This window comes from Staurois parvus, unplaced genomic scaffold, assembly GCF_062004578.1.
Source record: "Staurois parvus isolate SC_StPar_1 unplaced genomic scaffold, SC_StPar_1.0 ptg003550l, whole genome shotgun sequence".
Lineage (NCBI taxonomy): Eukaryota > Metazoa > Chordata > Amphibia > Anura > Ranidae > Staurois > Staurois parvus.
The window spans coordinates 207038-229961 of NW_028321346.1; the positions used below are offsets into that span (position 1 = coordinate 207038).

General features: G+C 43.3%; 1 protein-coding gene across 1 annotated transcript; it reads right to left on the reverse strand.

Moving 5' to 3' along the window:
• Positions 1-893: 893 nt before the first annotated feature.
• On the reverse strand, positions 894-19838 carry LOC149427709 (H-2 class II histocompatibility antigen, A-Q alpha chain-like). Its single transcript, XM_089667751.1, has 5 exons — positions 19680-19838; positions 11620-11865; positions 6123-6407; positions 3826-3977; positions 894-1179 (listed from the first exon to the last, which is right to left on the reverse strand). Exons 1-4 carry the CDS (start codon positions 19759-19761, stop codon positions 3832-3834), a joined length of 759 nt encoding a protein of 252 aa, XP_089523877.1. The 5' UTR covers positions 19762-19838; the 3' UTR covers positions 894-1179; positions 3826-3831.
• Positions 19839-22924: the final 3086 nt, after the last annotated feature.

Consider the following 22924-nt stretch of genomic DNA (forward strand, 5'->3'; position numbering starts at 1 on the left):
CACCTATCTTCACAGCTCTGGACATCCCTGGGAATGAGAGTCAGATCCCACCTGGTTCCCATGGCTCGCGTGTTCCTTCTCCATTTCCCTTCTTCTGGGGGGGGGGGGGGTGCTGCCCCCCTTAAAAATGTCGCCCTAGGCAAGTACCTTGTTTGCCTTCTGGTAAATACACCCCTGGTCATTAGTACAGTGTCGGTGCTTTTTATTAGCACTGATCACTGTATTAGTGTCATTGGGATGTCAGTGGCATTTAGTCAGTTCCCCCCCAGTGTCAGAATGCCTGCCGCAGTCCAACTATAAGTCGCTGATCGCCACCATTACTAGTATTAAAAAAAAAATCCAGTATATATACCGCCATTTGTAAAAGCTATAGCTTTCACATAAACCAATTCATTTACATGTATTGGGATTTCTTTAGCAAAGACATGAAGCAGAATACATTTTGGCCTAAATTCATGACGAAATGTGATTTTTTAAATTCTTTTATTGGACATTTTTAATAGAAAAAGACAAAAATATTGGGGTTTTTTTCAAAATTGTTGGCCTTTTTTTGTTTATAGCGCAAAAAATTAAAAAAGCAGAGGCAAACAAATACCACCAAAAGAAAGCTCAATTTGTGGGGAAAAAAAGGTATAAATTTGATTTGGGTGCAGTGTTGCATGATCACACAATTGTCAGTTAAAGTAACGCAGCGCCGTATCGCAAAAAATGGCCTGGTCAGGAAGGGGGGTAAATCCTCTGGAGAGCAAGTGGTTAATAAATCAGCCTCACTGTGTACTGCTGAAAACTTCTATGTGGGTTAATCAGCCTCAATATTTAACAATCATGTTTTTACCCACCATTTTATGAAATCATTTTTTTCAATATATTGTGGAATACAATTTGCACCAATCAACTTTTCTATTTTCTTCTCTTTTATTTTCAAAGGGGAAATCACAAAAGCTGTAATTTAGAACTGCTGACAGTAACATTTTTATACAAGTATTTCAGTTCTCTTAAAGCATGGGATTAAGGTTATGGTACTGAAAGCTTTGAATAGAGAGAAGATGCAGTATGCTGACTGTTCAGTATCAGATGATCTCCTAGAAGGTTTTTTTTCTTCATCCAAAATTTCATTTAGCATTTTGAAAAACTACAAATATGAAAACAGCTCAGAAGCTCAAAGATTGATGACAAAACCTGCAAAAGAAAGAAAATAAAAATGAATGTCATTTATCTAGTGTGTCATAAAAATAGATCTTAATCTTACCTGCCTCCTCTTCATATTTCCATTTTTTTGCTAGTTTTAACATAGTAAAGGTAATTAAACTATGACAAAAGTCATAGTAAAGTTTGAAGTTGTAAATTTGTATTTAAGAAAGAAGTGTGTTTTTTCCCCCACAAATTATACACACCGAGGTGGATACAGCATCGATCTGATGCTGCATCTGTACCCTGCCGGCTCATGACCACTGATTGTTCCCACCGCCGCTGTGATCAGAGAGTGGTGACTGTCAGTCACCGCTCTCTGCTCTGCCACCCCCACCCAGTGGTGTATTTAGGTTCTGTGCAGTCCTAGGCAACACAACATCCCCCCTCCCCCCATGGAGAGAGCCTGACATTGATCAACAACACCCCTGTCCCCCCACCCGAGACAGCCTTCCGCTACTGTCGCCCCCATACACCGGCCACTCCCCTCCCAGCGAGAGATAGAAAGACACTCACCTTCACAGCTCTGGACATCCCCAGGAAGGAGATTCAAGCAGCCCACAGCCTCTCCCACCTAGTTCCCAAGCCACATGTGTCCTTTCTTCCATCCCCTCTTCCAGGGGGGCGGTGCTGTCCCCCTGAAAAATTCTGCCCTAGGCAAATGCCTTGTTTGCCTTGCTTAGAATATGCCCCTGCCCCCACCCCCATGCTCACTGGAGCGCTGGGCTGTGGATGGAGCGGCTGGCTCAGGCTCGCAACAGATCACTGAGAAGCTGACGGTCAAGAATTTATGTCCTTTGCCTCTGAAAGACCAATACACTCAACAGTTGACTCTAGCTGGTGTTTTCATTACTCCATTTTCCATTACCTTTCTTATACAGATAGTTCAGCTTCACCAAAGAACTGTCTATGCAGGTAAGGGGATAAAAACAAACCGTGTGTCTCTGACTAAAGTTTATAAATGTCCTTGCTATAGGTGTAGGCCATTTATGTACCACATGAAGCCTGGCTGGAGTACTCCTAGGATATTGCTAAGTACTTCCAGAACATTGCTATGTGGGGCCTAGTCATTACTGCTCACCCCCACCATCACAGGAGTGAGCTTTTTCTCTGATTCAGACCCCCTCACATGTGCTTTCTGTCCCCTAATGCAGTAGATTCAAGTAGATCCAAGCACAACATTTGAGAGCTCACTCCTGTGATGGTGGAGGTGAACAGTAATGACTAGGCCCTAGGCCCTAGGTGAACAGCAGTGTCCTAGGAGCAGGGGCGTACCTAAGGTTGGTGTCACCCGGTGCCGGAACACTTGGTGACACCCCCTCTCTCTCTCCCTCTCCTCTCTGCCCTCTTTCTCCCTCCTCTCTGCCCTCTTTCTCCCCCCTCTCTCTCTCTGCCCTCTTTCTCCCCCCCTCTCTATCTCTCTCTGCCCTCTTTCTCCCCCCCCTCTCTATCTCTCTCTGCCCTCTTTCTCCCCCCCCTCTCTCTCTCTGCCCTCTTTCTCCCCCCCCCCTCTCTCTCTGCTCTCTTTCTCCCCCCCGCTCTCTTTCTCTCCTCCCTCTCTCTCTGCCCTCTTTCTCTCCCCCCCCCCTCTCTCCCCTCTCTCTCTCCCCCCTACCTACTACATGAAGCTGCAGTGCTGTCACCAGGGTCCAGGGATTACACACTGACCTGCTGCATACTCTGCCCGCCCCTCCAACTCTCCGACTTCAGCACCCGTGGCAGGGATGTGGACCCGCCCCTCTGCTGAGGTGTCCGAAGTGCCTGCCTCACTGTCCATCCCCTCAATGCTTGCTTATTTCAGCAGCGGCACATACAGGGATGGACTGAGCCTCTCATGGGGCCCTGTAGTGACCCTGGGCCCACGGTCAGTCCGCCCCTGGTGAAGCGGGTCCGGTGTCTCCCTGTGCAAAAGGTGTCACCCAGTGCAGCACGCACCCCCCTGCACCTGCCTAGGGACGCCCCTGCCTGGGAGTATTCTAGTCAGGCTTCATGATATCCATAAATGGCCTACACATGTAGCAAGAGCATTATTCAACTTTAGTCAGTGACACACAGTGTATTTTTATCTACAGGCACTCATGATCTGCATAAGCAGTTTTTTGGGAAAGGTGAACAATCCTTTTAAATAAAGAATTAAAGTGATACTAAAGGTTAATTTTCTTTTTTTTGTAAAATAACAAACATATCTATACTTACCTGCAGTGTGCAGTAGTTTTGCACAGAGCAGCCTGGATCCTCCTCTTCTCGGGTCCCCCGCAGCCTCCCCTCCTTTCTGTCGGGGTGCCCCCATAGCAAGCAGCTTGCTATGGGAACACCCGTTGCTCTGTGTGTCCATTCACACACGGAGCCATGGTTTGGCCCCGCCCCCTCTTTATCCTCATTGGCTAACTGGCTGTGATTGACAACAATGGGAGCCAATGGCTTGCTGTCTCAGCCAATGAAGAGGCAGAGACCTGGGATAACCGAGGCTGTTGTGTACATCGCTGGATCTCGATGGGACTCAGGTAAGTCGGGGGCTGGGGACACTGCTGCATACAGAAGGTTTTTTACCTTCATGCATAGAATCCTTGAAGGTAAAAACCTTGAGCCTTTACAAACACTTTTTAGAAAAAAAACAAAAAAACAAATGTAAAATACCTGCAGTTAGTTCCGTCTTCCTTCATTCGCATTCTTCATTCCTTTACAGATCAGCACAATTGCAGCAATGACACCACACATTCCGTAAAACAGACCCAGACCGCAGATCACATTCTCATAGGTCTCAGAAACTGGCTTGGATACATCTGGATCTGCCATAAGGGAACACAACAAACAGGTTTTAAAAGTTTTAAATTAATTATTCTGAAATATTGATCATAAAGATACACAAATCAAAATCAATTTATGTTTATCAAATCCTGTAGAACAGGGATGTCAAACTCCATTTCATCGTGGGCCATAGCAGTATTATGGCTGCCATCAAAGGGCCGGTTGTATCTGTAAGACTAGATGTCCACAGCACCCCACTCCCCATTACATCAGATATCAAGAATCCCATTCAGTCCTGGGCTCTCCTGTTTGGCAGAAGGCAGCGAGAAGAAGGAACCACCTTCTGCCCCATGCCCTGAGCGGTTCTACAGCTGCTCGGATTGTGTTTACATTATTCAATATCATCGGAATAAACATTGATACCTGAGTCATGACTGCAGCTTTAGCCATGTTTCGGGTATAACCACTTCAACCTGAGGACATATGGGTGTGTCCTACGGGCAGGAAGTTGTTATGCCATTGCCTAATTTTAGGTACTGTAGTTTGTCACCATTTTGCAGAGGCAAACAATTTCGAGACTTGACATGTTTGGTATCTATTTACTTGACAGAACCTCATATTTTATATTTTACAAAAAAGTGGGTATTATATTTTGTTTGTGTGTACTAAAATTTATTTTAGTGTATTTTTTCCTGAAAATTTGTGTTTGATAAATGGCTGTGCAAATGATATGTGACACAAAAACTTCATATTCATACTTTCTGAGATGGGAACAAAGGACACCTATTAGCTAAAGCAGCCTTTCTCAACCAGGGTGCCTTGACACTTCTTCAGGGGTGCCTTGACACTTCTTCAGGGGTGCCTTGGAAAAATGTCCAAAAATTGCCCAAAACTTGTATACAAGTCAGCGGGTGGAACAATCCTGTCTTTTAGATACACAAAGCCACAGGTTTTCATAGTGCACCATTACAACCCTCTAGCCGCCAGCATCCTGACAACCAATGGCATCATCAGTTGATAAGGAGGACGTTTGTCATCTGCACAGCATCCTAGTTTGCCCCTCCCCTGCCCCTCTCCATCAGTGCTGGGGTCACATTAGCTCAGATGGAGAAAAACTGAGGGAGAAGAGAAACACTGGCATACTAGTCAGTACCAGTGTGCAAAAGTGTATTTGCTTTGGAAGAATAAATCACCTCTAATGTTGGGTGTCCTACATGTGTGGATGTTGCTGCGTTATATAAAACTATCAGAATAGTTTTTCACATTTTAGAATGGGGTGCCTCAAGGCTGTTCATAATTTTAAAGGGTGCCTCGGAACTGTCAATAATTGTAAAGGGTCCCATGACTGAAAAAAGGTTGAGAAACACTGAGGTAACGTATGTAAGAATAAGACACACACCCTGCCACACCCCCTTTAAAGGAGAATTGTACAAAAAAAATTTTGGTTTAACTCATAAGTGCTTTTTTTTCCCTACCACTAGTATTCCTTTATATTTGACATTAACATTTACAAAGGCAGCAATTTAGAAACTGTCTGAAAGGTTTAGCACTGTAAAACACTTTGTGATACATAAATAGTGCATTTTATATGCAACTCTATAGATCAAACCAAAATGAGGGACAAATGAGGAGGAAGGAAGGACAGAGGGACCTTGTTCCAAACCAGGGACAGTCCCTCAAAATCAGGGACTGTTGGGAGCTATGCATATTCCCTAAGACCTCTGCTTTAAAAATAACAAAAACTGATAATTGGGGGGTTTCGAGTAATATTATTTAAAAAAAAAATGCTGATTTTAACATTTCAGGTACTTATATATAGCGCCGTCCATTTAGGCAGCGCTTTACATATATATAGTACATTCACATCAGTCCCTAACCCTCAAGGGGCATACAATCTAAGGTCCCTAACTCACATTCATACATACACATACTAGGGCCAATTTAGACAGGATCCAATTCACCTACCAGCATGCCTTTGGAGTGTGGGAGAAAAACCACGTAGGAAGAACATGCAAACTCCAGGCAGGTGGTGCCGTGGTTGGGATTTGAACCAACAATCCTAGTACTGCCAGGTGGAAATGCTAACCATTTAGACACTGTGCTGCCCAGTGGAAAAATTTTAAAATGGCCCCGGACTGCAAGTGGTTAAATGACAAATCTGGTTTTACTGAGTAACTATTACTTACACCAGAACTTGTTGGTGGGGTTGGTGCTCTGTCCAGCGTGTTCCACAGAACAGGTGTACACTTCTCCCTCCCGTGGGATGGTAGTTAAGTACAAGAACTTGCTGAATGATCCATCAGGTGCGGGGTAGAAGTCTGTCTCTGACACTCCTTCTGTCACAAGGTGATTGTCCTTCTGCCAGCTCATCTTGATCACTGGGGGAAAGAACTTAGTACCCATACAGATCAGTATATTAGGCTCACCCACAATCACAGGGTTTTCAGGGAATACATGAAGTTCAGGAGCAACTGCCAGGAAGAACAGAATATTATGGATTAGCATTAGTGACAGATGATGAACAGTTATATGCATAGTTACATAGTTCATCTTGTGATAAACACTCTTCAGGGAAAGATCAGTCTTCATCAAATTCTCCATCAAAAAGTCCTCAGTGAGTCCCGTCGCCATTTAAATTCGACGTCAGCACTCTAACTCCATCCAATGCATTTCATGCTCTAGAGCAGGGATGCCAAACTAGTGGTCCTCCAGCTGTTGCGAAACTACAAGTCCCATCATAGCTCTGCCTTTGGTAGTCATGCTTGTAACTGTCAATCTTGCAATGCCTCATGGGACTTGTAGTTTGGCAACAGCTGGAGGGTCGCCAGTTTCATACCCATGCTCTAGAGCATCTAGCTACAGAGTGAAACGCGTTGGGTAGAGTTGAAATCATCAAAGCCACATGTCTGGATGTGGCGGCTATAGTTGTGGATACTGTTTGTTTGTTTTATCCTGTTTGCTTTTAATATTTAAATAAATACTACACTATACACCTCTGTTTTGGTTCTGCATTTGTTCTATACAGTCCTACTGATTGTTTGGAAGCTCATATGTGACATCAACTCTGGCCGGTGCTGCACCAAGATGTTTTCTCCTTAAGAGTGTTTGCTGTGGAGATCTGGTGATTGATATTGTACCTGTTTGTTGTTCATATGATGTACAGCCATTTGTTCTGGTGAGTGCATTGGACTAGTGGTGGTACAACATGTGTAGATTCATATATAGTTTTAATTAAGTCCAATTTATTCAATCTTTTTATATACAACCTACTACACTATATATGCTATTTTACTTTTGGGGAGCATTTGTCCCCCTGCTTCTAGTCTTGCCATCTATTTACCACTTCCATGGAGGGATTACTCTAGTGGTTGCCATCTCTAAAGAGCCATTCCCTTTAAGGAGTTCTTCCAAAGAATTCAATCTACTGGGAAGGATGTGGTTGAGCTCAATTTGCTACCTATAATTTAACTCTCTGGTGAGTGCATTTGAGTGGTGTTGGGACTCATTGAGGACTTATTGGTGGAGAATTTGATATTCACTGAAGAGTGTTTATCATTAGATGAACTGTTATTACCAGATTCTCTTTAATGGATAGACTCTTTGTATGTGCTTATGTTATGACACTTGCTCACATACACTGCTCAACAAAATTAAACACTTTTTAATCAGAGTATAGTATCAAGTCAACTCCTGGGATATCGATCTGGTCATTTAAGTAGCAGAGGGGGTTGGTAATCAGTTTCAGCTGCTTTGGTGTTCATGAAATTAACAACAGGTGCACTAGATGGGCAACTGTCAGGAATGGACTTGCCAGTGGTGGTGGGACTCACCTGCCTTGTGGGCTGCAGTACCAGGGCTGGCCAGCGGGTGCTCTGAGCAACCAGAGGCTCACTCCTGCAACGAGCCATCACCTGAGGCTGATTACAGCAGGTGTATTTAAGGAATGGCTAGCCCTGTGATCAGGGCCTTGGTGTATGTTTCCCATGAGCCCCTGTACCTGCATCCTGTCTGCTTCCTGCCTGATCCTGATTCTGCTTTAATCCTGACTTTGCATGAACTCTGCCTGTCCTGACCTCGGCTATTCCTGAGTACGCTTCCGTTTGCTCCTTGTACCTTGCCTGCCCGTTTGCTACCGACCCGGCCTGCCCGACTACGTTTAGTATTGTTCTTATTGTTATCTGTTAGAGGTTTGGTTGCACTGTGTTTATGTTTAGTCTTGCACTGCGTTTATGTATTGTTTAGTCTTTAATAAATTGTATTGTTTATACTATACCTGGAGCCTGTGTTTCCCTGTGTCAGTCCACACATTTCTGGTCATACCCGGATCCCTAACAGCAACAATGAGATGACCCACAAAACAGGAATGGTTTTACAGGTGGGGGCCTCTGGCATTTTTTTCCCTACTCATCTTTTCTGACTGTTTTTCACTAGTTTTGCATTTGGCTAGGGTCAGTGTCACTACTGGTAGAATGAGGTGATACCTGGACCCTACAGAGGTTGCACAGGCAGTCCAACTCCTCCAGGATGGCACATCAATACATGCCATTGCCAGAAGGTTTGCTGTGTCTCCCAGCACAGTCTCAAGAGCATGGAGGAGATTCCAGGAGCCAGGCAGTTACTCTAGGAGAGCCAGACAGTGGCAAATAAGGTCCTTAACCCTTCAGCAGAACCGGTATCTTCTCCTTTGAGCAAGGAGGAACAGGATGAACACTGCAAGAGACCTACAAAATGACCTCCAGCAGGCCACTGGTGTGAATGTCTCTGACCAAACAATCAGAAACAGACTTCATGAGGGTGGCCTGAGGGCACGACATCCACTATTGGGCCCTGTGCTCACTGCCTGGCACCATAGAGCTCGATTGGCATTTGCATTGGCATTGAACACCAGAATTGGCAGGTCTGCCACTGGCACCCTGTGCTTTTCACAGATGAGAGCAGGTTCACCCGGAGCACATGTGACAGACGTGAAAGGGTCTGGAGAAGCCGTGGAGAACGTTCTGCTGCCTGTAACATTGTTCAGCATGGGTCAGTGATGGTCTGGGGAGGCATATCCATGGAGGGACACACAGACCTCTACAGGCTAGACAATGGCGCTCTGACTGCCATTAGGTATCTGGATGAAATCCTTCAGCCCATTGTCAGATCCTACGCTGTTGCAGTGGGTCCTGGGTTCCTCCTGGTGCACGACAATTCCCTGCCTCATGTGGGGAGAGTATGCAGGCAGTTCCTGGAAGATGAAGGAATTGATACCATTGAACGGCCCCCAAACTTACCTAACCTAAATCCAATAGAATACCTCTGGAATATCATGTTTTGGTCCATCCGACACCGCCAGGTTGCACCTCAGAATGTCCAGGAGCTCAGTGATACCCTGTTTCAGATCTGAGAGGAAATTCCCCAGGACACAATTCGTCGTCTCATTAGGAGCATGCCCCGACATTGTCAGGATTGCATACAAGCACGTGGGGGCCCATGCAAACTACTGATTACCATTCTGAGTTGCTCCAATGAAATTTCAGCAAAATGGAGTAGTCTGCTGCATCATTTTTTCACTTTGATTTTTGGGGTGTCTTTGAATTCAGTCCTCTGTAAGTAGATAATTTCAATTTCCATCAAACGATGGGGCATCCTTACGTTCCTAACATGTTACCCAGTCCATATCAGTATTGAGATCCAGCAGGAGATTTTTCCCCATTGAGATCTGATGTGTTTTCAAAGTGTTCCTTTTAATTATTTTAAACAGTGTATTTTAAAAGCTGCACTTTTCTCACAGTTAATTTTATCATAGCAACTTAGCCACCAAGTGGTAGGCCACATAAAATGACAGAGCGGGGTCAGCGCATGCTGATGCACACAGTGCGCAGAAGTCGCCAACTGTTTGCAGAGCCAATAGCTAAAGACCTCCAAACTTGGTGTGGCCTTCAGATTAGCATAACAACAGTGTGTAGAGAGCTTCATGGAATGGGTTTCCATGGCCGAGCAGCTGCATCCAAGCCTTACATTACCAAATGCAATGCAAAGCGTCGGATGTCGTGGTGTAAAGCACGCCGCCACTGGACCCTAGAGCAGTGGAGATGTATTCTCTGGAGTGATGAATCACGCTTCTCTGTCTGGCAATACGATGGACATGTCTGGGTTTGGTGGTTGCCAGAAGAATGGTACTTGCCTGACTGCATTGTGCCTAGGGTAAAGTTTGGTGGAGGGGGGATTATGGTGTGAGGTTGTTTTTCAGGGGTTGGACTTGGCCCCCTAGTTCCAGTGATGGGAACTCTCAAGGTGTTAGCATTCCAATACCTTTTTGGACAATTTCATGCTCCAAACTTTGTGGGAAGAGTTTGGGGATGGCCCCTTCCTGTTCCAACATGACTGCACACCAGTGCACAAAGCAAGGTCCATAAAGACATGGAGGAGGGAGTTTGGGATGGAGGAAGTTGACTGGCCTGCACAGAGTCCTGACCTCAACTCCATAGAACACCTTTGGGATGCATTAGAGGGGAGACTGTGAGCCAGACCTCCTCCCCCGACATCAGTGCCTGACCTGACAAATGTGCTTCTGGAAGAATGGTCCAACCTTCCCATAGACACCCTCCTAAACCTTGTGGACGGCCTTCCCAGAAGAGTTGAAGCTGTTATAGCTGCAAAGGGCGGGGCCAACTCCATATTGAACCTTACAGACTGAGACTGGGAGGCCATTGCAGTTCATGTGTGTGTGAAAGCGTGTCCCAATACTTTTGACAATATAGTGTATATAAAGATTAACTAAATCGGGGCTTGATTTGGTTTAGTGAGTATCAGTATTAAGCCCCTTTCACATGGGGCATATGAATCTGTACGCCATGTCAGGGCCATATTTACCCACACAGGGATATACAAGTGTTTTGCAAATCCCTGTGCACGCAGTCCTATTGTGAGAAATAGAGAGAGCAGAAGCAGAGAGAGCAGTATGTGTTGAGATGACCTGTCCTTTCTGGTTGTATGCACTATGGATCCCATCATGAGCATAGTGCGGAACGTTCTACCATTTTTTCTTCACGCAAAACCTGGAACTGACTGCGCTGGTGTACCGGGTCCATTTGAATACATGGAAAATGCTTTGCATGCATTTCTGATGATGAAAAAAGGCTCTGGGCAGCATCTGGATATGGAACAGTTAAAAAAACCGCTTACAAACGCAAACACTTATAAACGCAGTTAACCGCGTTTACAAGCGTTTGACGTTTGAAACGCCGGTAAAATCTACTCCTGAACGCAAGTTTGGTGCGTTCAAAAAAACGACTGTAAACTCAACTGCCTGTAAACGACGATGTGTACATGGACACATAGGAAAACATTGAATGTCAGTTTATCAGCTGCAGTGTACATGAGCCCTACACAGGGGCGGACTGACAACTCATGGGGCCCCGGGCAATAGGGGATCATGGGGCCCCTGTGCCCTTGCCCAAACTCAAAAAAGCCTATGAAAAAGGTACCAGGGGCATCTCATGGGGCCCCCTACTGACCCCGGGCCCTTGGGCAGTGCCCGAGTTTCCAAATGGTCAGTCCGCCCCTGGCCCTAAATGTCAAGTAGTAGTATAATAGCGTGACATTTAAAGCTGGGTCAATAAATATGAAAGTCATTCGCATGTTCCTAGCTAATACACGTGTACAGTGCATTTCATACATAGAAAATGTTTTTTTTTTTACCATTTTTTGCTTCTGAGAAGTTTGACCGTTTCTTATAAATATCAAGATTAAATTTCAGCACAGCAATATTCTGCAGAGCTCCAGCTGCCTCAAAGCTGGCCACTTCACCAAATTGTGGGAGCCTCCACATGGTCTGCTTTTTATCCATGTCTACATAGAAGATCTCATCCTTGTCAAACTGAAACATGTACTCTCCTATCGGATCCTGTGCCTGGTAAAAGTTTGACTGCGTCAGAACATTCTCATCTGTGGAAGACAAACATCACATCATTAATTACATGGATATATTTGACCACTGCAGCAGTTAAAGTCAACCTGTAATCTTTTAAAGTGCTAACCACTTGCCCTCCAGAGGATTTACCCCCTTCCTGACCAGGCCATTTTTCGCGATGTGGCACTGCGTTACTTTAACTGACAATTGCGCGGTCATGCAACGCCGCACCCAAATGGAATGTATGTCCTTTGTTTCCCACAAATAGAACTTTCATTTGGTGGTATTTGATCACCTCTGGGTTTTTAATTTTTTTGCACTATAAACAATAAAAGACCAACATTTTTTAGAAAAATCAATATTTTTGACATTTTGCTATTAACCACTTCCAGTCCAGACACTTTTACCCCCTTTCTGTCCAGGCCAATTTTCAGCTTTCAGCTCTATCACACAGCATATGTACCCATATGAATTTTTTAGCATTTTTTTGAGACAGATAAAGCTTTATTTTGGTGGTATTTATTCACCACTGGGATTTTTTTTTTTTTTTTTGCTATGTAAATGAAAAAGTCCAAATATTTTGAAAAAAAGTGTTTTTCTTATAAAATTTTGCAAATAAATAATATTTAATCATAAATCTTAGCCAAAATTTATTCTGTTATCTTTTTAGTAAAAAAAAAAAAAAAATAACCCAAATTAGTTTATAACCAGAAATTATAATTTTTAAACATTTTTTTTTACACTTTTATTTTATTTTTTTATATTATTATTTATGTTTTTTTTATACATACTGTCACCCTAGCAGTGACACTGTACTACTTGTGGGGGGGTGATAATGATTTTTTTTTTTTTACACTGATTGCTTTTACAACCATAAAGGCTGTAAAAGCAATAATTTCTCCTTCTCTCTGGCTGCATTCTTGCAGCCATTGAGAACTACCGTGTGAGCTGTGATTGGTAACAGCTTGTCACATGGTACAAGGCTGTTGATCATTCACAGATTTAACACGTAGTAAGCAATGATGTCAAAAGTGAAATCTTACTTACTACTCTGCATGTGATCACTGATTAGCCAATCAGTGATCACATGATCGGGACCTCGCAGAGAGGTCCCGTACGACAATCGGTGTTCCACTGTGTTCCACATCGGGCACCAGATCGCGGTGCTGCACGTTCCCAGGGAGCGCGCAATCGGGGCTTGGAGGCTGTTTATAAACGGCCACCCTACCCTGCACTGCCACTGTCCGGCCGTTTATATACAGTGCCCGGACGGGAGGTGGTTAAACATGTCCAGTAAAAAAAATTTTAAAAATCAAATTTCATCATAAATATAGGCCAAAATGTATTCTGCTCCATGTCTTTGCTAAAAAAAAATCCCAATATGTGTAAACTAATTGGTTTATGTGAAAGTTATAGCATCTGCAAATGGCGGTACATATACTGAAATTTTTTTTTATTATGCTAGTAATGGCGGCGATCAGCGATTTTTAGCGGGACTGCTGCGGACATTCTGACGCTGGGGGGGAACTGACTTGGTGTCACTGACATCCCCAGTAACACCAATACAGTGATCAGTGCTAATAAAAAGCACTGACTCTGTACTAATGGCACTGGGCAGGAAGGGGTTAACATCTGGGGAGATCAAAGGGTTAACAGTGTGCTGTGTGTTTTACTGTGTCAGCACATTGCTTTGTATTGCTCTGCTATGCAGAGCAATACAAAGCAGTATGTAGGAGGGGAGAAGGGAGGGATCTGTATTGATTACATACAGGTCTCTCTCCCTTCAGCGATCGCTGGGAGGCAGAGGGGAATCACCGGCATGGACCCAGTGACCAACAGCTGAGGCCGCCAATGGTGGTGTGGTTAATCCTACCCGGAGATGCAAAATCCCGTATACTATGCTGTACGTGATTTAGCGCAGCCCTGCAGCAGTATTTCTGCTATAGGGTGGCGGGAAAGCCGTTAAAGTGTATCTAACTCCCCTAAAAACATAATATAGCAGCTTACCAATCCTTAGATGTGGTAGCTGCATTAGTTTTCTTAGGCTTTTTTTTCTCCTCTGTTTTCTATTTTTATCTGGTTATCCAGGTAATTCTTGACCCTTCGTAGTTACACTAATTTTTTTCATTATATCTATATAGGAAGGAATTGTTTTCACATAGGGTTCTGTGTGAGTACAAGCAGCACATATACACTTGTATACACTACACTTGTTAGGCAAATTTAACCTATTAATTTCCCTGTCACACAGCCAGTGTCATTAGTACAGTGACAGTGTACAGCATTATCACTGATCACTGTATTAGTGTCCCTCCCAGCCAGTGTCAGCTAGCACCAGATTACCCACCACACTTTCACAGTCATACAAGTCGCTGATCACCACCATTACTAGTATCAGGCCTGATCTCTGCTAGCACTAGCAGTTCATTTTATTTCTAGCGCACAAAAAAGTCCATGATTGCCAGCCAGGAGTCTTTTTTTCCACTAGGTACCTGTAAAGTTAGTGCCCAAAACGTGCGAAATAAAGTACATTAGTGAAGAGGCCTACATGATTCTGAGCATGACACATTAGAACGAATGGGAGGCCTTCACTGTCAGTGTCAAGTTTAGAATATGAAACTGTAGAAATCAGTGGCACCCTGACAGCTAGCTTGGACGATAGTGAAGAGGTCCCTGCTAAAATCAGGAGTACCCAACCCCATGTTGCTGATGTGCTAGAAATAGGTCATTATGCTCCTATGCAGCAGGGTGCAAGCATTACTGCTGCACTACTTTTTGGTGATCTGGCAAGCACCAGTGGCATAGTACATCCTGACTTTTTAGACACCAACACTGCAGTAGCCCATGGTGAAGTGGTGGGTGCCAACAGTGCAGTACAAGCTGGTGATGTGGCTATCACTCGTAGCGTAATGCAACCACAGCCACCAAGATATTGAGCACAGGTCCACAGAGCCCATAGTAGCCTTTCAGGAGTGCTTGCAAACCCTATTGGCTGCCCACAGATTTAACAGCACCTGTTATCCCCCCATTAACAGCCCAGCCTTGTGGAAACAGCCAGCTTAACTACACCCCTTGACTTTTTAGCTGCTTTTTAGAAGATCTCTATAATTTGATTGGGCACCAAAGTAATGTTTATGCCCTGCAGTACATCTAACACAAATTCAATCTTTACCCTCTTGCCATGCCATTCGAATAGAAACCTATCATTGTTCCTTAATGTAAAACTTTTTTGGGTTAAGCCTTAACATTGACATTAGAAAAAAAAAATAAATTGCAGTCACATTGGTCCCCAGACACGAATTCTCATATGCCCATGACTGGTACTACAATGGCCAGGAAAAAACAATAATGCATTTTATGCTTTCAGTAATAATACACTCTGTGGTCCTTGGGGTGACCCTGACTATGATCAGCTCCACAAAATTTGGCCCCTAAAATATAACCTGTCCAAGAAATCTGCAGATGTGTATCCGACCCAACAAAACATCTGCATAGATCTGTCCCTTGAACATTTTACTGGCAGGCTTGCAATCAAGCAATATCTCCCCAGCAAGTGTATGAAGTCAAAATGTATAAGCTTTGTGAGAGGGCCACAGGCTATACATACAGCTTTAGAATTTATGAGGGAAAAGACAGTCAAGTAGAGTAGGAAAACATGGGGAACAGTGGTAAGATAGTGTGGGACTTGTCATCACCCTTGTTCCATATAGGGTACCATTTGTACATGGACAACTTTTAAGCAAGCATGCCACTTTTTAGATGTTTGATCCTTAAAAAAATTGGCTGCTGTGGCACCATGCAAATTAATTGCATGGGCTTCCCCCAATGGCTCATTAACACCCCACTTAGAAAGGGGGAGAAAGCATGCATGGAGAATAAAAAACTACACACAGTAAATGGAGCGACAAGCACGATGTATTCATTCTGTATTTCATTCACCCAGACATGACGGTCCACATTCTCATTGTGACTGGTTTAGCTGAATATCCTCTCTACGATCACAACTTTAATTTAAATAAGGGAGGTGTAGACCAAATGATGAAGCCGTATGTAGCCTCCTGCAGAGCTAGACACTGGTACAAAGAGTGTCTATATACAGTATTTATTTCAATTGGCTCTATACAATGCATTTGTTATTTACAAAGCTACTGGAAGAACTGGATCCTTCCTAGAATTTCAGGAAGCGATCATCTCAGCACTTTTGTATCCAGAAGGCATTTTCCAGATGTCCTTCCAACAAAACAGTCACCCCATAAAAGATATCTTTGGTTTTTTTTGTTCCTCCTGTCCTGGCCAACCTGGCCTCTGCATCAAGGATTGCTTCGATCACTATCACACTTTAGTGAACTATTAGTCTAGGGTACAGCACAGGACAATATTCACAATTCTGCACAAGAAGGGTATCTAAAGATGTTAGGTAATCAGGAAACTATCACATTTTGGGAGACCCTAAAATCAAAGACTGGAAAGGTTATTGCTCTGAAATGCTAAGCTACAAAAAAAATTAGTAATAATTTTTTTTTTTAAAAGTTGTTGTTTTATTGAGTTACTGTTACATTGAGTCACTGTGTGTTATTGTTAACTGCTGTTGTTTGCTTTGTAGGAACGCCAGTCAGCTGCAGCACTGATCTGTGTATTCTGACAGCAGCAGGGTGCTGCTTTCAGAGAACATATGTCAGTACTTGCAGTGTGGAAGGGGGGATTTTATCATCTGCAGTTTAAAAAAAGAATGTGTATGCCCAGCATTAGGAGCATGCGGTAGTCAGCGGGCGGTAGCTGCTATGCTTCTGAATATACTTTTTTCACTTTTTTTCTGGCAGAGATCAATGTCAATGAAGGAATCTGTTATAGTGGAGCTCCACCCAAAAGGGGAAATTCTGCTTTAAGGCCTTCTCCCCCTTTTGACAGGCAGCTGCTTCCACTTCCACTCGGATCGCTGGGGTGATCTGAGTGGAAGTTTCCCCCTCCCCACAGTCATCCGGGACATTTTGCAGGTCCCGGAAGACTGCAGGACTATTCACAATGCACAGCATGGCTTGTGCATATCCAATGGGCACTCGCCTGGGAAGCCGCAAGCTGTCACAACCAGGTGTCCAGAGTTCAGGTGCCAGCGCTGGAGAGAGAAGACCGAGGGAGGGAATGGTTCAGGTGAGCACATCGCTGGACCCTGGGACAGGTGAGTGTGTGTTTCTTTAAAGCCAGCAGCTACAGTTTTAACTGGAGCTCCTCTTTAAGTTCATGTATGCCCAGCATTAGGAGTCTGGGGTGGTGAGCGGGGATGTAGCTCCTATACTTTGGCATATACTTTTTTCACATATTTCTGCAAGAGATTTCATCATCCACATCGATCGATGTGAATGGAGGAATCTCTTGCATTCTTTTTCTTCATTTAGTCCACAGGCTGAACGAAAAAAAAAAAAAATTACGTGTATGATCAGTATTAGGAGTGCGGTGGAATCTCCCAATGTTGGCCATACACATAATGTTGTTAGAGATCCTAAAATGCCAGGGCAGTTAAAACCATCCCCAAACGACCCCTTTTTGGAAAGTAGACACTCTAAGGTATTTGCTGAGAGGCATGTTGAATCCATTTTAGATTTTATTTTTTTGCCACAAGTTATTGGATACTGACAAAAAAAAAATTCTCACAAAGTTGACGCTTTTATGAGATATTTCTCATGCATGCCATGAGTATATGTAGAATTACACCCCAAAACACATTCTGCTACTTCTCCTAAGTATGGGGTTACCACATGTGAGAAACCTTTTGAGAGCCTAGCAATGTAGGGGGGCCCAATATTCAATGACCACCTTCAGGCTTTCAAATGGTGTTAAAATATAACTAAAGGAAACACTTTTTTTTAGTTTTGTAAACAGTGGAGATGGATTAGAACACATATTTATCTTTTATTGTGTTCTGTGCCCCTGTTAGGAAGATTTACCCTCTCTATCTGTTCTGTTTACCTTTATCGAAAAAACCCCCCAAAGTCTGGGTTGTTCCCAGAAAAAAATAGAGGGGACATTTTCCAATGGGGACACTAGTTCTGGTGACCTGGGGTCCCCAAAGAATTCCCATAATTTGCGGTGATTATCTTTCACTTCACTTTTGGCTATGGGACAGGAAGTTAAGGCAAATCTCTCCAAAGGAACTACAATGGCAAAAAATACATTGATGGAGGTTATAACCCTCCCTTACTCTATCCAAAATGAAAAAAATAAAAGTTTTGCCTATAGTTCTACCTTAATTATGCAATGGATTTCTTGAATACTATCACATTTTTGAAGGCCCTAAAATGCCAGGACAGTTCAAACTCCCCCCAAAAGACCCCTTTTTGGAAAGTAGACACCCCAAGATATTTTCTGAAAGGCATGTTGAGTCTTTGGAAGATCTTATGCTTTTTGCCACAAGTATTTGGAAAATATTTTTTTTTACAGAGTTGTCACTTTACTGAGATTTTTCTCACACATGTCATGGGTATATGTGGAATTACATACCAAAACACATTCTGCTACTTCTCAGGAGTATGAGGATAGAACATGTATGAGACTTTTTTGGGAGCCTAGCCTTGTATGAGCACTTGGCTTTTAAATGGCACAGCTCACACACTTGATTTTCTGATTATGTATCACAGTTTTGGAAGCCCTAAAATGCCAGGATAGTACAAACGCCCTCCAAAAGTCCCCTTTTTGGAAAGTTGATACCCCAAGGCAGGGGCGGACTGACAACTCATGGAGCCCCTGTGCCCTTGCCCAAGCTCAAAAAAGCCTATGAAAAAGGTACCAGGGGCATCTCATGGGGCCCCCTACTGACCCTGGGCCCTCGGGCAGTGTCCGAGTTTCCAAATGGTCAGTCCGCCCCTGCCCCAAGGTATTTGTTAAGAGGCATGGTGAGTATTTTGTAAATCTCATTTTTCATCACAGCACTGAATAATAAAAATGCCCTGGTCATAAACCTCCCAGAAAGTGGATATAAATACATAAAGAAAACATGGCCCCAATGTAAATCCATCATCAAACAAGATGAAAGCTGGCTACAACTCACACAAAAGAAACCCAACACCCCCCAAACACATCTTATCCTGTCACTTCTCTATTGCGGAATAACAGCCGCTTCCCCCCACCGTTAAGTAAACATGGGGGCAGGGTCACCCGGGGAGCAATTAGGTGACCCCACCCCAAGACATTATAGGGGGCAAATGCTGAGAGCAGGGATGACTTATTATTGTTAGGATGCCAGTGAGTGCCAGCTGAGCTGGCTCAATATATTCCATTGGGAAGCTGGTGGGTGCTTAAAACACCAAAGCTCAAAAATGCACATAAAAACATCTGAGAAAACACTAAAAAATGTTTACATTTATCTATGAATGCAGCCTTAGAGGTATAAGAACTTAATATCACTTTTGATCAGCCTAGCCTTGTAAATGCTCCTCCAGGTTTTCTTCAGGTGACCCAGTTTCCTACCCAAAAAACATTCTGACAGTGCTTTCAACTGAAATTGTTCCATTCCTGTATATGACTCTTGTAAGCTCTTTCAGACACAGAAACCATTGTTGCCCATTCTATGTTCTTTGTAACTTACTGTGGAGCCAACACTACTCAAATTAATTAGTCGAATAAATACATATAGAAAAGCTGCAATTCCAATGTTATTTCTGTAAATTAAAAAAAACCTTTTGTTGTTTTTCAGCAGCATTTTACCTAAAAATGTGCACAGGAACTGAAATGTCAAATAAATATAATCACAACTCAAAACACTCTTTAAATGCTGTAATGTAGTTCTAGTAAAACATAATTTTTCGCATTCACTAAAGTCTTAACAACATGAATTATATTTAATGTTTTAACTTACGTTTTACGGCATCAATGCTGTGTAGACAGAGCACACCTATCATCAATACGCATCCCGGGTACACAATATTCCTTGCAGACATTTTGTTATTCTTGTAGGGAAAGACACAGCTTCAGCAGGATTCTCAGTGTCTGCAATTCACAAGTTTGAGCCACAGCAACTCTACCCAAGTGATAAAACGAACTTGTTCTGTTTTTCAGCCAATAGGAATTTATGTTGCTTATTACGTAATAGTTGCTGGGTAGATGGTTTCTGTTCCATGTACATATCAGAGAAGGGTTTCAGCTATTCACATGTGAATCCTTCTGTAGTGAGGTTTAAGTTGCACTGTTCTTGACGCAGACATAAGTAAGGTAATATTGTTAATCAGTGTTCTATGGAACTCTAGGGATTCTTGCTAGGGGTTCCTTGAGCAATGGGCAATTTCTGATTATTTATTATTTTATTTATTTCAGGTACTTATATAGCACCATCAATTTACGCAGTGCTTTACACATATATATTGTACATTCACATCAGTCCCTAACCCTCAAGGGGCATACAATCTAAGGTCCCTAACTCACATTCATACATATACATATTAGGGCCAATTTAGACAGGATCCAATTAACCTACCAGCAGGGGCGGACTGACCATTTGGAAACTCGGGCACTGCCCGAGGGCCCGGGGTCAGTAGGGGGCCCCATGAGATGCCCCTGGTACCTTTTTCATAGGCTTTTTTGAGTTTTGGCAAGGACACAGGGGCCCCATGATCCCCTATTGCCCGGGGGCCCCATGAGTTGTCAGTCCGTCCCTGCCTACCAGCATGTCTTCACCACCTGCCTGGAGTTTGCATGTTCTCCCTGTGCCTGCGTGGGTTTCCTCCGGGTACTCCGGTTTCCTCCCACACTCCAAAGACATGCTGGTAGGTTAATTGGATCCTGTCTAAATTGGCCCTAATATGTGTATGTATGAATGTAAGTTAGGGACCTTAGATTGTACGCCCCTTGAGGGTTAGGGACTGATGTGAATGTACAATATATATGTGTAAAGCACTACGTAAATTGACAGTGCTATATAAGTACCTGAAATAAATAAATAAATGTCTTTGGAGTGTGGGAGGAAACTGGAGCACCCAGAGGAAACCCACGCAGGCACAGGGAGAACATGCAAACTCCAGGCAGGTGGCACCGTGGTTGGGATTCGAACCAATGACACTAGTACTGCCAGGCGGAAGTGCTGATATAAACTATCACTGACACCAATGATCATTTCCGGTGTCTGTAATAGGGCATTCTTACTCCCATTGACTACCAATTTAAGGAGTATTCTGCCCAATAAACATAAATGTAAGTAACATTCTTCCCAACTTTTCTTCATTAAAAGTTATTGCAAACAGAAAACATAAAATACACATAAACAAATATACAGTCAGGTCCATAAATATTGGGACATTGACACAATTCTAACATTTTTGGCTCTATACACCACCACAATGGATTTGAAATGAAACAAACAAGATGTGCTTTAACTCCAGACTGTCAGCTTTAATTTGAGGGTATTTGCATCCAAATCAGGTGAACGGTGTAGGAATTACAACAGTTTGCATATGTGCCTCCCACTTGTTAAGGGACCAAAAGTAATGGGACAATTGGCTTCTCAGCTGTTCCATGGCCAGGTGTGTGTTTTTTCCCTCATTATCCCAATTACAATGAACAGATAAAAGGTCCAGAGTTCATTTCAAGTGTGCTATTTGCATTTGGAATCTGTTGCTGTCAACTCTCAAGATGAGATCCAAAGAGCTGTCACTATCAGTGAAGCAAGCCATCATTAGGCTGAAAAAACAAAACAAACCCATCAGAGAGATAGCAAAAACATTAGGCGTGGCCAAAACAACTGTTTGGAACATTCTTAAAAAGAAGGAACGCATCGGTGAGCTCAGCAACATCAAAAGACTCGGAAGACCACGGAAAACAACTGTGGTGGATGACCGAAGAATTCTTTCCCTGGTGAAGAAAACACCCTTCACAACAGTTGGCCAGATCAAGAACACTCTCCAGGAGGTAGGTGTATGTGTGTCAAAGTCAATAATCAAGAGAAGACTTCACCAGAGTGAATACAGAGGGTTCACCACAAGATGTAAACCATTGGTGAGCCTCAAAAACAGGAAGGCCAGATTAGAGTTTGCCAAACGACATCTAAAAAAGCCTTCACAGTTCTGGAACAACATCCTATGGACAGATGAGACCGAGATCAACTTGTACCAGAGTGATGGGAAGAGAAGAGTATGGAGAAGGAAAGGAACTGCTCATGATCCTAAGCATACCACCTCATCAGTGAAACATGGTGGTGATAGTGTCATGGCGTGGGCATGTATGGGTGCCAATGGAACTGGTTCTCTTGTATTTATTGATGATGTGACTGCTGACAAAAGCAGCAGGATGAATTCTGAAGTGTTTCGGGCAATATTATCTGCTCATATTCAGCCAAATGCTTCAGAACTCATTGGACGCCGCTTCACAGTGCAGATGGACAATGACCCAAAGCATACTGCAAAAGCAACCAAAGAGTTTTTTAATGGAAAGCAGTGGAATGTTATGCAATGGCCAAGTCAATCACCTGACCTGAATCCGATTGAGCATTCATTTCACTTGCTGAAGACAAAACTGAAGGGAAAATGCCCCAAGAACAAGCAGGAACTGAAGACAGTTGCAGTAGAGGCCTGGCAGAGCATCACCAGGGATGAAACCCAGCGTCTGGTGATGTCTATGCATTCCAGACTTCAGGCTGTAATTGACTGCAAAGGATTTGCAACCAAGTATTAAAAAGTGAAAGTTTGATTTATGATTATTATTCTGTCCCATTACTTTTGGTCCCTTAACAAGTGGGATGCACATATGCAAACTGCTGTAATTCCTACACCGTTCACCTGCTTTGGATGTAAATACCCTCAAATTAAAGCTGACAGTCTGCAGTTAAAGCACGTCTTGTTCATTTAATTTAAAATCCATTGTGGTGGTGTATAGAGCCAAAAATGTTACAATTGTGTCGATGTCCCAATATTTATAGACCTGACTGTATATATATATATATTGCCAAAAGTATTGGGCCAGCCCTTCAAATCATTGGATTCAGGTGTTCCAATCACCTCCATGGCCACGTGTGTATAAAATCGTCACCTAAGCATGCAGACTGCTTCTACAAACATTAGTGAAAGAATGGGTCACTCTCAGGAGCTCAGTGACTCCAAGCGTGGTCCCGTGATA

What these genes read in the sequence shown, in the direction of transcription:
- LOC149427709 (XM_089667751.1), bottom strand. Translation starts at nt 19,761, where the DNA reads ATGTCTGCAAGGAATATTGTGTACCCGGGATGCGTATTGATGATAGGT. An exon ending in CTTCTCAGAAGCAAAAAATG is followed by an intron (nt 6,408 to 11,619) that starts GTAAAAAAAAAA and finishes TCTTCCTGGCAG; the next exon opens with TTGCTCCTGAACTTCATGTA. An exon ending in CCCCACCAACAAGTTCTGGT is followed by an intron (nt 3,978 to 6,122) that starts GTAAGTAATAGT and finishes CCCTTATGGCAG; the next exon opens with ATCCAGATGTATCCAAGCCA.